The 14,191-nt window shown below is 31.6% G+C and overlaps 4 protein-coding genes across 4 annotated transcripts; 1 reads left to right on the plus strand and 3 right to left on the minus strand.

Annotated features, from left to right (window-relative positions):
- Positions 1-5,362: 5,362 nt before the first annotated feature.
- Positions 5,363-7,403, minus strand: LOC107370214 (uncharacterized). Its single transcript, XM_015938203.3, has 4 exons — positions 7,071-7,403; positions 6,708-6,846; positions 5,892-6,515; positions 5,363-5,805 (listed from the first exon to the last, which is right to left on the minus strand). Exons 1-4 carry the CDS (start codon positions 7,286-7,288, stop codon positions 5,488-5,490), a joined length of 1,299 nt encoding a protein of 432 aa, XP_015793689.1. The 5' UTR covers positions 7,289-7,403; the 3' UTR covers positions 5,363-5,487.
- A 1,282-nt stretch (positions 7,404-8,685) lies between these two features.
- Positions 8,686-9,525, minus strand: LOC107367981 (surfeit locus protein 6 homolog). Its single transcript, XM_015935760.3, has 2 exons — positions 9,306-9,525; positions 8,686-9,223 (listed from the first exon to the last, which is right to left on the minus strand). The coding sequence occupies exons 1-2, from the start codon at positions 9,415-9,417 to the stop codon at positions 8,700-8,702; spliced, it is 636 nt and encodes a 211-aa protein (XP_015791246.1). The 5' UTR covers positions 9,418-9,525; the 3' UTR covers positions 8,686-8,699.
- Positions 9,526-9,619: 94 nt separating this feature from the next.
- On the plus strand, positions 9,620-10,496 carry LOC107367972 (sperm-associated antigen 7). The gene has a single exon (XM_015935749.3). It carries the CDS (start codon positions 9,740-9,742, stop codon positions 10,415-10,417), a length of 678 nt encoding a protein of 225 aa, XP_015791235.1. The 5' UTR covers positions 9,620-9,739; the 3' UTR covers positions 10,418-10,496.
- Positions 10,442-12,076, minus strand: LOC107367961 (mitochondrial glutathione transporter SLC25A40). The gene is made up of 2 exons (XM_015935738.3): positions 11,913-12,076; positions 10,442-11,833 (listed from the first exon to the last, which is right to left on the minus strand). The coding sequence occupies exons 1-2, from the start codon at positions 12,001-12,003 to the stop codon at positions 10,866-10,868; spliced, it is 1,059 nt and encodes a 352-aa protein (XP_015791224.1). The 5' UTR covers positions 12,004-12,076; the 3' UTR covers positions 10,442-10,865.
- Between the last annotated feature and the right edge of the window lie 2,115 nt (positions 12,077-14,191).

Consider the following 14,191-nt stretch of genomic DNA (forward strand, 5'->3'; position numbering starts at 1 on the left):
ATGAATAAGAATAATATCCAACATTCATAATTGTTAGTATTTGAATTTTATCACAGCAAAGTATCGGAAAATGGCCTGATTCAGGTCTAATTGGTTTGGAGTATAAAATAATGAAAATGCAAGTTTAAGCTAAAAATATTTTCCTTGTTTTGTGGTAAAAATAGAGAAAGTTAATAGCTGTAAATAGATTGGATTTGTTTATGTAGGGAATGTAATTGAAAATTCAAGTAATTTACCATTTATTGAATTCAGTGACATTTGCATATTAAGTAATGTTTATGATTGCGTGTTTACCATTTTGTGCTGCATTAACATTACAGTTATTTAATTTATGTTCAATAACAGCATTTATTGTTTATTAGATTACTTTTTTTACCTTTCCAATCCTGCATTTGAAACTCATGAGGTTAGTGAAATTTATGGATCGTCAGACATGATGAATGTAAACACCTTTATGTTAACATGGCATTGTAGCAAATGCCAAGTTTGTTGTGAAATGAGGTAAGGATTGTGTTAAATTGTTCACTAAATTACGGAGTTTAGTAAAAAAGTTTTATAAATAAGTCATTAAACCATATCGTTCATCAGTTTGTCAGATATTTAAATTGTAAAATTTCCGATTTAGAGTTGGAATAGAAAGACAAAATCAGGCAGAATGTCATCAACCAACGAATTCATCGACACTGTAAGTTGACTTTGCAACCACAATTTTATGAACACTGGAAGAGTTTTTTGAAAGACTATGTGAACGAGCAAATACAATACAATCCATGAAGCTAGAATTACTTGGAATTCCAAAATGTTAGATTACCAAAATCAAGAGAATTACAGAAAGTATTTAATCTATGATATCCACCAACAATTTTTATGGACTTGTAATAAGTTTACACTCTCTAACCCTTACGGTCATAGAAAGAGTTCGGTTTATGTGAAAATTGAATTTGGTCTGTTTTACAGACACGGGAATGTTATTTGGCAAAATAAGACAATTTTCTGGTTCATTATCGAAAGATACACCAGCAAAATAAGTTTCTGGTAAAAATTCACTTCCATTGCAGAACAAAAGGCTTTCGAAATCTCAACTTTGGCTTCGATTTCCTCGCAAATTATCCATCGGATGAGTTATTTAATAGCACCAATGGACTGGTTTTTCATTTCCCTACATTTCTACCAAATCTCAACTCTTGGCTCAAAAGTTCTAGCCATTTGCAATACTTTTTGCGTTCCGTTTGCAACTTTAACCAGAAAATTGGTTTATTTAGCTAGAAATGCATTGTGATGAGTTTCTTTTGTTTAATAAGCTGTTGCTTGTTCAATTAAAACCCAAAAATCAAGACCCAAATGCACTGTTGGAAATTTTTCATATTGAATTGATGTGTTGCTGTGTTAATTTGATCTTTAAAGCTGAATTTTACTAGTATTTTGTATTGATTGAATAAATAGCTTGAATATTTAGCCAAGAAAGTGTTTAAAGTAAGCAAGACAGACACAATTGCCACTTTTATGCACAAGTAGTTATTTTATTAGGTGAAAACAGAGTAACAACTAATTTCTCCAGAATTCAAACTCTATCGATTTGTAGCGAAATAGAAACTGCATGCATCTGTGCGATTTAAAAATCTCTCTGATTTATAGTTTTCGAGAAAATAAAGTTCGAAGTTGAAACTTTGACCGCTTTTTGTGCATTTATGGAAGTAGATTTTTTAATGAAATCCATTTTCCTAGTGTAACTTTTGGTGATTAATAATAAATTGTACTTATTTCGGGAAATAAAATTTTCTGTTCAAAATAAAATAAATAAGTTCGATTTTTACACATACCGATTTATTTCTGTGACCATAAGAGTAAGAAAACTGAAACTTAGTATCGGTTCATAAAAACTATTAATATACATCATGGAATGAAAATTTTTTGCAATCTACAAACAGTTCTCTCGATTTCGACCATTGGACGAAAAACTTTGAGCCTCGATATTTCGAGAACAAAACCTCCAACAATCACCATTCTTTGACTGAACATTGGATTTCATTATGAGCTATGATATAATATATCTTAATACTGAATGAAATCTGAACGAATTCGTTTATTAATGAAATCATTACAATGCTAAGATTTTGGCTTGCATAAACATTTAACAAGACACAATTGTCACTTTTATGCACAAATCATTATTTTATTGGGTGAAAACAGGACAAGAATTGATTTCTTCCAAATTTGAACTCTACTGGTTTGAAGGGACATAAAAACTGTGCTCATTTGGGTAATTAAAAAGTTTCTCTTAATCACAGGTTTTGAGAAAATCGAGTTCGTAGTTGAAACTTTGATCGCTCTTTGTACGTTTATGGAAGCAAATTTTGCTTTAAGATTTATTTTGCTGGTTTAACTTTTAATGAGTCATCATGAAATATACTTATTTCGGGAAATAAAATTTTCTGTTCAAAATAAAATAGATAAGTTCGATTTTCACACAAACCGACCTCTTTGTCTGACAGTGAGAGTTAGAGGGCCTAAACTTATTACCAGTCCATAAAAATTGATAGCTAACATCATGAATTGGATATTTTTTTCGATTAGTCAACAGTTCTCCTTATTTTGGCCATTGGGCCATCAACTTCGGGCCTCAATATTTCGAGTATGGTAGCACCTACAGTCATTATTCTGTCACCAATTTGATTCTTTACTAATTAAAAATTCAATTCAATATAAAAAATTTCAATTAGTGCATTTGAGTCTTGATTGTTGTGTTTTAATTGTACAAGCAACAACTTATTCAACAAAAGAAACTCATCTCAATGCATTTCTAGCTAAATAAACCAATTTTCTGGTTAAAGTTGCAAACGGAATGCAAAAAGCATTGCAAAAGGCTCGAAAATTTGAGTAAAGAGTTGAGATTTGGTGGATTTGTAGGGAAATAAAAAACTAGTCCATTGGTGCTATTAAATAATTCATCCGATGGATGATTTGCGAGTAAATCGAAGCCAAACTTGAAACTTCGAAAGCCTTTTGTTCCGCAATCCAAGTAGATTTTTACACGAAACTTATTTTGCTGGTGTATCTTTCGATAATGAACCAGAAAATGTACTTATTTTACCAAATAAGATTTCCCGTGTCTGTAAAACAGATCAAATGCAATTTCTACTTAAACTGGCCTCTTTCTACAACCGTAAAAGTTAGAGAGTCGAAACTCATTACCAGTGCATGAAACTTAATGATAAAAATGATGGATTAAATACTTTTTTCGACTTATTAACAGTTCTGTTGATTTTGGCCATTGACCTAAAAAGCTTTAAGCGTCAATATTTAGGGAATGGTATCATCTGCAACCAGCGATCTTGAGCAAATATTAGATTTCGTTATGGGCTATAATATATTGAACTATCAAAGCATTCAAGATCCTACAAACAAAGTTATAGCCTTGTATTGCTTATGTTGTCAGATTTGAAACTTGATTTATAAAGTTTAACTCAAATCTTTACGTTAGAAGGATCTTCAATATTGAATGAATGATCTCAGATTTTATTCGGTATCCAGCCATATACTGTTAATGCCCATAAAGATATCTAATGTTTGGCCAAAAATGATGATTGCAGTTGATACCATTCTCGTAATATTGTGCCTAAAAGTTTTAAGGCCAATAGCCAAAATCAAGAGAATTGTTGATTAATTGTAAAAAAGTATTCAAGCCATGATATCTAACAACAATTTTCATGCACTGGTAATGAGTTTCGACTCTCTAGCTTTTACGGTTGTAGTAAAAGGTCAATTTAAGTGAAAATTGAATTTGATCTGTTTTACAGACACGGGAAATGTTATTTGGCCAAATAAGTCCATTTTTTGGTTGATTATCGAAAGATGCATCAGTAAAATTAGTTTCTGGTAAAAATTCCCTTCCATTGCGAAACAAAAGGCTTTCGAAGTTTCAAGTTTGGCTTCGATTTTCTCGCAAATTATCCATCGGATGAATTATTTAATAGCACCAATGGACTAGTTTTTCATTCCCCTATAAACCTACCAAATCTCAACTCTTTACTCAAAAGTTCGAGCCTTTTGCAATGCTTTGTGCGTTCCGTTTGCAACTTTAACCAGAAAATTGGTTTATTTAGCTAGAAATGCATTGAGATGAGTTTCTTTTGTTGAATAAGTTGTTGCTTGTACAATTAAAACCCAAAAATCAAGACCCAAATGCACTAATTGAAATTTTTTATATTGAATTGAATTTGTAATTAGTAAAGAATCAAATTGGTGAAAGAATAATGACTGTAGGTTCTACCATACTCGAAATATTGAGGCTCGAAGTTGATGGCCCAATGGCCAAAATAAGGAGAACTGTTGACTAATCGAAAAAAATATCCAATTCATGATGTGAGCTATCAATTTTTATGGACTGGTAATAAGTTTAGGCCCTCTAACTCTCACTGTCAGACAAAGAGGTCGGTTTGTGTGAAAATCGAACTTGATCTGTTTTACAGAAAAGGAAAAATTTTATTTCTCAAAATAACTTATTTCCTGGTTGGTCATTAGAAGATACATCAGTACTTTGAGTTTTATGAAAAAATCTACTTCCATAACTGTAAAGAAAGCTTTGCAAGTTTCAACTTCGAACATGATTCTCTCGAAAACTATAGATCAGAGAGATTTGTTAACTCGCACAAATGAACGCAGTTTTTTTGTCCCTACAAACGAATAGAGTTTAAATTGGCAAGAAATTAATTCTTTCTCTGTTTTCACCTAATGAAATAATGATTTGTGCATGAAAGTGACAATTGTGTCTTTCTAGCTTACTTTAAACACTTTAATGTTTAAAATATTCAAACTATTTATTCAATCAATACAAAATGCTTACAATACAAAAAGCGATTCAAGTTTCAACTTCGAATCCCATTTTCTCGAGAACTGTCGCGCAGATAAACCTTTAATTGCACAAATGAACTCAGTTTTCATGTCTCTACAAACTAACTGAATCTAAATTGAAAGAAAGTTTAAGTCAGAAGTAAAAAAGTCGTTTTTGCCCATTTGTGACAATTGAGTTGATTGTGTCTTTTTAATAACAACCCGATATTGTGATTTAAATATGAGTTAAATATTATGGGATTTATTTTGTGAATTTGAGCTGAACTAGTAATATTTGCTGTTTAACTTGGTGCATAAGGTTGTTACTTGGCTCGATAATCCGATTTAATTGTGAATTTCAGTTTATTCATAATCATTTTTATATCATTTTAATATGTTTAACAATAAAAACTTAATCAACATCACCAATCGGTGAGAAAATATCTAATAAACCTAAATTAGGTAAATCATTAAATATAAAGCCAAGAATCAGAGTTTTTTCTAGTCAATAAATTTTCATTTACACTTAAAATTTAATACAATCCTCTTTAATAATTTAATATTTAATCCTGATTACTTTTGTAATCAATACAGAATTAAAGAGTTCTAGTTGTTTAGACCAATAATTAAAAGTTCAATGGTCAGCTCAAGTTTAGTTCATTTTTTTACAACTTTAAATGTTTCTCCGTCATCATTAAGAACGAATTGATAATCTTTGTATTTGGTTTCTCGCCATCTCAGTGCATAACATTCATCATAAAGTGCTTTAGTTAAAGCTGGAAGTGGCTTGAATCTGCCTAAAACGCTGATTTTCTCGTCATACCGCCACATTTGATCACAAAACATTCGGTGTGAATGTTTCAATTTTGTATTCATTGATTGCCTTTCCTTCCTATCAGCTTCAAGATCAAAAATCATTTCATCTCTAGATGGAAGTTCAGCCTCTCCTGTCAAGGTTCGAACAAAATACTTTGCCTGGAAATCAAAAGATCGATAATGGTTAGTAAGTGTCTGGAAAATTTGTTTCGAAGTTAATATTATTATCATCAGGTGAAACTCACCATTTGACAGAAAAAGTTAATGACTGGAATCTTTTCCATCAAACCAAAGAATGCCATTGTTGGATAATTAATGTTGATCATGTGCATGAATAAACCATCAACTCGACCTTCACCTCCTTCAATTCCACATGAAGGATCAATTATGTTTAGATCAATTTGATAGCCAGTTGCAAAGATAATTGCATCAATGTTTCTTAAAACAGTGCCATTCGTTAATTCAATTGAATCTTCCCCGACTGATTTGAATATGGCTCCTGGTTGAATTATTTTATCACCCAAAGGATGTAGTTTACCATTTTCCTTGACAGTATAACATAGATAAGTTTCACTGGCAAAGTCGACCACTTCAAGAGCAATGTCAATTCCTGAAGGTCCACCTCCTAAAATAGCCACTCTTTTGTTTTGAAACGCTTCGGGTACTCGGTAAGTGTGTGTATGCATCTGCAATCCTTTAAAATTATTCAAGCCAGGAATATCATCTGGAATATATGGCACTGAAAAGCGTCCTTGGCATATACAGACGACATCAAATGTCTGCGTGAAGGAATCTTGAGTCTCAAGATTACGATAATCCACAAACCATAAATCATTATCTCGGTATATTTTTGTTACTAAATGCAAAAACTGAAAAAAGAGAAACAAAGAAAGGATTAGATTGGGTAGCAACAAGAACGAAATGAAGTTCACAGCTGATTTCTGATAAACAGTGATGAAGATGTATTATCTTTAGGTTTATTATTATTTGATATTATGCATCTGTTTCAATGAACATTAGATTTTTTCAATCAGTGAATGAAGATTTATTCGAAAACTAACCTTAGTGTATTTTTTTATATTAAAGTGATGAGCAAAATCTTGTAAATATTGAAGGACTTGTTGGTGAGTGATGAATCCACTTGGATTTTGATTGTGAGGGAAATCATCAAACTCCATTAATGCTGTCGGAAGATTGGTCCTGATATTGGCCATATATTGTTCATCGAAAGGATGATGGCAAAAACAGTGTTAGAAGGGAATATTCCATAGATTGTAGATGTTTATCAATTAGTACAATATTATGATGGCAATATAGATTTGTAGATTATTAAATGGTTCAGATTTGATTGCTTAATAAATCAGATCTGTAGATAAGCAGAAGTATCTGAAGTATCTGAGTGTTGAAATATACAAAATACTTACCTTAAATTTCGGTAAATACTTGACGGAACTGCAAGTCCATATTTATTGGTTTCTGTGTCTTCACAATAGATCCAGGTTCCACCAATATCAGCTTGTTGGTCAAAAACAGTAACATCGAAAAGATCCTTTCGTTGAAGAAATTTTTGCGCTGCCACCAATCCAGCTGGACCAGCACCAATAATTGCCACTGAGCGACGAGTAGTACCATTACCGTTCATCTTGAATTGTTGCGTTTGATAGTCGAGGTTAAGAGTGAAATGTAAACATGAACAGGAGAGAGGCAAAAACTAGGGAAGATTGAACAAGTCTTGCTCTACATCAAAGAGTTTCATCAGTCTTTCTGAACAGTCTAATATAATATATTTTAAAAATTGACAAATAGGGCGATTAGTTATCTAGTTGATATGGAAGCTGTTCACTCTGGTGAAATCTTGTTGATAACGTTTTCTCTGTATTCTTGCAATCTTAAGCGAAGGTGTAACTCTTTCAGCTCTCAGTTATATTCTTAGGGAGATATTCTGGTAGTTAATTCTTACAATTAGTTACATTATAACTGATTTTCGACTCAGGCTTTCAGAATCAATGAGAAACTCTTGGTTGACTTACTGTAATGACAAGAAGCAAAAGTAAACAATGAAAACTGGTCAAAGATAAAGACATTTAAAGTTTGAAAACTAAGGCTAATTTGATCAAAGAAATAAAGAAAAGAGAAACTCAATAAGAAAATTGTTATCCTGAGTATCTTTCACATCAAATGTCAATAATTAAAACAAATATCTTTATTAATTTAATTAGATTATCATCTAAGTTCTTGGCGTCGTCCCAGTTTAATTGCCATTGAAATTTCTTCCATAGACAGTTCAATGATGAGTAAATTTCCGTGCACTGATCTTTTCTTAAGTTTTCTGATTTTTCCGTATTTGCTGCAAAATCATCAAATTGTTATCTTAAAGATTGATGTAACTTAATTTGCTTTAATTACGATACAGAAATATTCCTTTATGTAATTTCATTTCTAATATAATTGCTCGAATGATTGGAGAGTTAGGTTCTTTATGTTGATTATTTTAATCAAACTTTAGGATGAAATTTTACAATTAGTTAATATAGCAGAGGATAAGGCTTATTAAATTCACTAATCAACTGGTGTAGCACTCTGACTCTACTTAAGTGTAAAGTTTCAGGTATTTCGTTAACTTTTAATTTTTGCGATATCAGATTCAGCTTGAACAGTTTGGATTTTTTCTGGAATCTTGATAAATCTTTCATTTCTCAAGTTTCTCTGTGGGAATTTTTTTTATATTCAATCTTTGATATCTAATTTTATTCTCAAATTCATTAATCGCATACTCAGATATTCGGTAATGATTTTTACGACTGTTAAATAATGTTTCATCAGTTTATCAAATACAGTAGTTTATCTGAGAGTTTCAACAGTTCGACTCTTACGTATTTACTTAAGTAAGAATCAAAAATTAAATATTCGTAAGAAAAGCTGAAATAATTGCTAGAAAATTGTGTTATTGTAGATAATTGTACTTTCACCAAAATCTTTATTCTCTGTTGTAAAGATTGATGATTAAATCGAAAACATAGATAAAAAAACAAGAAAAGCTTATTGGTAAAAAATTATCTCTTTTTATTTTTTTTATTCTTCTTTTTGTTCATTAACTTTTTATTAATATTTCGTTCACGTTTTTCTTGTCTTTTCTTAATTTTAACTTCGACTTGCTTCTTACGTTGTGCCCACTCCTTGGCATGTTTCTGCTTAACCTTTTTATGCTTTTTCAACGAAGTTGCAATCCTTTTTGGATCATCAAAAATTTTCTTTCCTTCGGCTTTTTCTAAGGCGTTATTCCAGGCTTTTTGATTCTTGAATTGTATCGCTTTATCAGTTTCACCTTTTTCAATAAGTTTCTTAACTTTTTCCTCTTGATTTTGAATTTTATGAAGTGATGCTTTCAATTTTTTATCTTTTCTCCCTTTTTTGAACTTGTCTTCTTTCTTTACTTTTTCTTGTGAATTTTGTGCAAGATCAAATTTTGAAAAAATGAAATTGCCGTCTTCAATGACCGGACTTGGGGTAAATTTGACTTTTTTCACTTTTGCAGCATCTGGCTTGACTTTTACAACTGGAGACTTTGTAACTGAACCTGTAACAAACAGAAAAGATGATTAATTAACGATCGATTAAGCTCAATAACACAATAAAGAGAGCCTTAATAAATGAATTACCTTTTGATTTCTTATTATTTTTATCATTTTTCAATCCAACTAAAGATTGAACCACTTGTCCAATGAATTTTTCATTAATCGCCCATCTTTCTTGAAGAGCTTCTTCGTCCATTATTGCAAATGATTTCACTTATGTTATAAATTAGATTACAATTCGAATATTCAAAAATAAATATAAAATTAAATACTTAAAGACTTATCAACATGCAGGCAAGTTAAAGTGCAAAACATGTGTTTTATTTTGATTTGTAAAGACGCCATCTATTATCAACAAATCCATCTTGCTATGTAATTTTAATTTATGCCCGGTAGATGGCGTTTCGTATGTCGGTTTGTTTACAATTATATTCTTTGTATTAGAAATTTAATCCATCTTTCAATTGTTTTAATTTCTTAGTGTGACATTTTTATAATTAATCCTACATTAGCTCACAATGGCAGATTTTCTAGGTTCAATATTGAAGTCAATGGAAAAACCTCCATCAACTGGCCGCAGTGATCAAAAAGCAGTGGCAAAAAAGCAAGAGGAAGCCATGAGAAAACTGGTCGAAGATGAAAAGCGACAATTAAAAGAGTTCAAAGTAAAAATTGAAAATCAAGTTAAAAAATTTATTGCTGATGAATCTCAATCGTCCTTGAAATTAGAACCGATGGATAAAGTGCACCGAACAATTGTACACGATGTTGCTGACGATGTTGGACTGTTCGCGACTTCTTTCGGTGAAGGTGATGAGCGGCATACAGTTATTTATAAACAGGATTCAATTCCATCCGAAGAAGAATTATCAGCTTTGAAAAGAGGTCAAGTCTATGATCCTGAAAAGGCTGCTCTTGAAAAAGTTATGGAAGCTAAAGAAGAACTTGACGCTCAAAAGAAAAAGAAAATTGTTCCTGTATCCAGCTATCGCACAAAATATGAGCACTTAATCGGTAAAGAAATTGGTAAAAAAGCAGCGACCATATCAGTGCCTAGTGAACAATTTGGTTTGGTACCAACAGCCCTAAAACGGGATCAAAGGTCAATTGAGCAAGCTATGAGTGATATACGCGCTAAGAAACTCAAAAAAGTTACTGATGCATCTACGAGTGAAGAACCAAATGATATAGACTAGATATTAAATGAAAACAAATCATAGTTGAATCACATGTAAATTTTCTTTGATAGCATTAATAAAATTTTCTCATGATTAATCTTTTCTATTTAATTAAAGTGAATATAACATATCAACAAAATATTTACAAACCATTAGATTTAAAACAACTGATCTTGATCTGTCAAACAAATACCAAATTGAATTAACTTCACCGAATCAGAAACATCGCTAATCGGTTAATCTCATAATTGCATACGCTTTTTATAAATTAAAATACTTCAATGTGATAATTCTAAACCTGATGAATTTGTGGCAAAGGAGCAAAAATAGATTAAATAGTTGGTACTTTATTCTTTCAACTTTGTTGGTTCTATGTTGTCAAGATTGTTCAACACATCAAGACCAAGTTGTTTTAAAGTAATATTTAAATTTGATTTATGAAAATAATACAACTAGAGCTAAAACATCAGGAATCTCTGTGCCTTTTTTCATTGTATAGTCGGAAAAATGATTTACCCCACTCATAAGTGCTAATCATTATAGCACAAGCAGGAGCTACTTTGATTAACCTAGGCGATAAACCAGCAAACAAACCTTTCAGCCCTCTTTGAAAGTATAAATGCTTGATTATAGACACTGTTGATTTGGGATTTTTGCGAGTTTGAGCACCTTTGGCAACAATAAGGGCTTGTCCAATTTCTATCTGACGATGAGTTTTAACGACATCAAAGGGTAATGTAATGATAGCGGCCAGTGATCCAGCAATCCCTCCGCAAATGAAACTTTGAATGAAAGTTGGTTCTATAGTACAGTTTAAACGCCTTTTAAGCCCTTCATAGCCAGCCCAATAAATAGCTGAGAAAGGCACGTCACGAAGTATGGTTGGGACAAGACCACGATAAAGAGCTAAAATACCCTCTTGTTGAATTAATGATTTGACAGCTCTTCCAATATCAAAATAACTCAATTTTTCCGACTGCATTTTTGTACGCACTAATTCCAAAGGGCTAATTGTTACTGCAGCAATAACACGAGCACAGCCACCGGCTGTCATAGGAACCCAAAGTGGCTGTTCAGATAAACTTTTTCCATTCCAGAGATTTATTTTTGCTCTTAGCTGATCGTAAATTGTAAAATAGATAACTGTTGAAGGTATAGCCATAATTAATGTTGGTGGTAATCCACTCCATAAACTAGTTAATCCTTCATTTCTTGCAATATGCACTATTCCATCCAAGGTTCCAGTGAAAGGAGCACCACGATTAAACCATTTAACTCTTTCAGAATGGGTCATTTTCATTGAAGCTGGATCATTTCCACCATTGCAGGTACAAATATGATCCATCAAACCATTACAGTAAAGAAAACACTTATTACGAATGAACTCTTTCTCTCGAGCTTGAATACGAATCTTGACAACATCTAAAGGGGTAACTGTAACGCGATAACGAGGAAAGATAAGAAAAAAACATGTTCAAAACTTAAGGAAAAGAATCCATTTTTGTATACTTACCAATCAGTGAAGTAATTATAGCACCTGTACAAGAAGAGGCCATCTGTTGACACGGTGTAATATTGAAATCTTGACTATTAGTTGTAGCCATATTTTGATTTAATTGCCTTTATTAGAGGCCCTAATACGAATTATTTAACAAATAGCATAAATTGCAAACCTTGATACGGTTATGCTTGCCTCCTAGTAACTTGAAGAAGCAAGTTTCGATTGGAAACTAAGTCCATCTAGTGTTTTACAATGACGACACACCTCAAGCGGTTCTAATCACCGCTTTCTTCAAAGCTCAAAATAACCAGAGATTCAGAAGTTAAGATGTAAATTCTGAATTCATTCATTATAAAATTTACTAAAAAGATCAAATTTTCCTATTTGCGAATTCGGATATTTGGTAAACAAATTTGGCCATTTTCTCCTTTAATATTGTACTTTTTCTCATTGTATTTCTCACTGTATGTTGAGATTTTACGTCCATCGTAATTGTATTCAGAATTCGGGTTTTTATGGCTACTTGATACATTTTGTATATACCATGTGCTATATGATATAGTCAATCAATGTTCAATCAAAAGATTGAATGTGCCTCATCAGTTTACACGCTACAAAGCAAATAATTACGATGAATTTGGGTTCAATGAAAATCTTGAAGAGAATCTAAAGATGTCTCATTGTATAAACATTAAAGCATGTTCATCAAGTCGATAAAAAAACTATTCTGAACGTGACCTTCGAACTCAAAATTCGTAATACATTTCAATCTCATTCTTAACATGAACTCTACCCGAAAAATTATGATAATCATCTGGTTTAATGACATCAACTTGGATTACTACGAATTCAAATTCAAGCAAAACAAATATTCTTATGTAATGAATGCAAATGTTTTCATAATTTACTATTTTTCTCTATGCATTTCTTTTCTAAGCATAAAATAATCATTAATAATTTGAATTAATTCAAATAATTAGACTGATACAAACAAATGTGCAAAAAATGGTTCCTCTGAAACTGCGTCTACCTTATTTCAATGATAATAAAGTTGAAAGAGATGCTATTTGTTCAATAAGCTAATATTTAAAAGATGCATTAAACATGGGTTGATCATTTGTACCCTCATCAAATTGTCTATTCATTTGATTGTTTCAGTGTAATCAGAGGAAACATTTGCTACTTTATCTCCAACTGAATCTACTCTTATTTACTCAATGTTCAGAAATTGCTGATGGTAAATTGAAGAAAGGAAAGAGGAAAACAATATTTATGTGTAAAAAAAATGATACATAGAGAAGCTTATATTAGTGAATAATATTGATTTATAAATTGTTTATTACATGGAGAGCAATATATTTTTATTTTAGTCTAAATTGGGACATTTAAATATGTTACAACTCATAAGGCTAAATTGTAAGACAGAGAAAAGCTGAACTGAAAAGGTTACGAGAAGGAAGAGGATACTGAATTGGAGATGAACAAATTAAATTTTCAATGGTAAAAGTAAATAGCAGAGAGACAATCAAAAAATTTTCAAAAGCGTCATTATTTGATTGTTTAACGGAAATGTCGTATTTGTTGAACAAGATATTTATCAAATGGTAAAGAGGTTTAGTTTTTCATCTTCATTTTCCCCCCTCCTCTTACTTATCATCATCAATTCAGGTTGTAACAAATGAATATACTCTGATGATAATGATGACAATGATGGTACTGCTGTCTATTCAGATCATCATCTATGGCAGATGGCATTTCCAAGTGATCAACACTAATTTCTCACTTCATTACATTCTAATTACAGTATTTACTGTTTATTTTTGTATCTGTCTGAAGTAACCTCTGATCATCTCAAAATTGCCATTATAATCAATTTTACCCTTTATATGGTAAATTGTCTCATTAAATTAGTCTAATTTGATCTCAAAATGAAACATATTTCAGCCACTTTGATTATCTGTGTGATCAACTTTAACCTGGTTGTTTCTGTCCAGGTTAACAGTGAAATTACAAGTTTGCCTTCAACCACAAATTTAACATCGCCATCAATAGTACCATCATCAAGTAGTGGGTCAGTTACCAAGAAGATAATTGTTCCAATGGATCAGTTCGATAAAAATCACAGTGTAAATCAAACTGAACCGCCTGTCATCATTCATTATGTTGACTTCAATTTGACTGAAAATTACAACACTTCCCATGACGTTTATGTTGTCCGTAATAATGACACCGAGAATGGGTCAGTTAATTTGTTTGATAATGACTCAAATGAAACATTGATTGATCGAGGT

Source organism: Tetranychus urticae, chromosome 1 (genome assembly GCF_039701765.1).
Source record: "Tetranychus urticae isolate SD_2017Ah chromosome 1, NJAU_TeUrti_SD_1.0, whole genome shotgun sequence".
Classification (NCBI taxonomy): domain Eukaryota; kingdom Metazoa; phylum Arthropoda; class Arachnida; order Trombidiformes; family Tetranychidae; genus Tetranychus; species Tetranychus urticae.

Coding starts and splice junctions, on each gene's coding strand:
- LOC107370214 (XM_015938203.3), bottom strand. CDS start 7,288: ATGAACGGTAATGGTACTACTCGTCGCTCAGTGGCAATTATTGGTGCT. Junction 6,847..7,070: donor AGTATTTACCGAAATTTAAG/GTAAGTATTTTG, acceptor GGCCAATATCAG/GACCAATCTTCCGACAGCAT. Junction 5,806..5,891: donor TTAACTTTTTCTGTCAAATG/GTGAGTTTCACC, acceptor TTTGATTTCCAG/GCAAAGTATTTTGTTCGAAC.
- LOC107367981 (XM_015935760.3), bottom strand. CDS start 9,417: ATGGACGAAGAAGCTCTTCAAGAAAGATGGGCGATTAATGAAAAATTC. Junction 9,224..9,305: donor AAATAATAAGAAATCAAAAG/GTAATTCATTTA, acceptor TGTTTGTTACAG/GTTCAGTTACAAAGTCTCCA.
- LOC107367972 (XM_015935749.3), top strand. CDS start 9,740: ATGGCAGATTTTCTAGGTTCAATATTGAAGTCAATGGAAAAACCTCCA.
- LOC107367961 (XM_015935738.3), bottom strand. CDS start 12,003: ATGGCTACAACTAATAGTCAAGATTTCAATATTACACCGTGTCAACAG. Junction 11,834..11,912: donor TATAATTACTTCACTGATTG/GTAAGTATACAA, acceptor ATCGCGTTACAG/TTACCCCTTTAGATGTTGTC.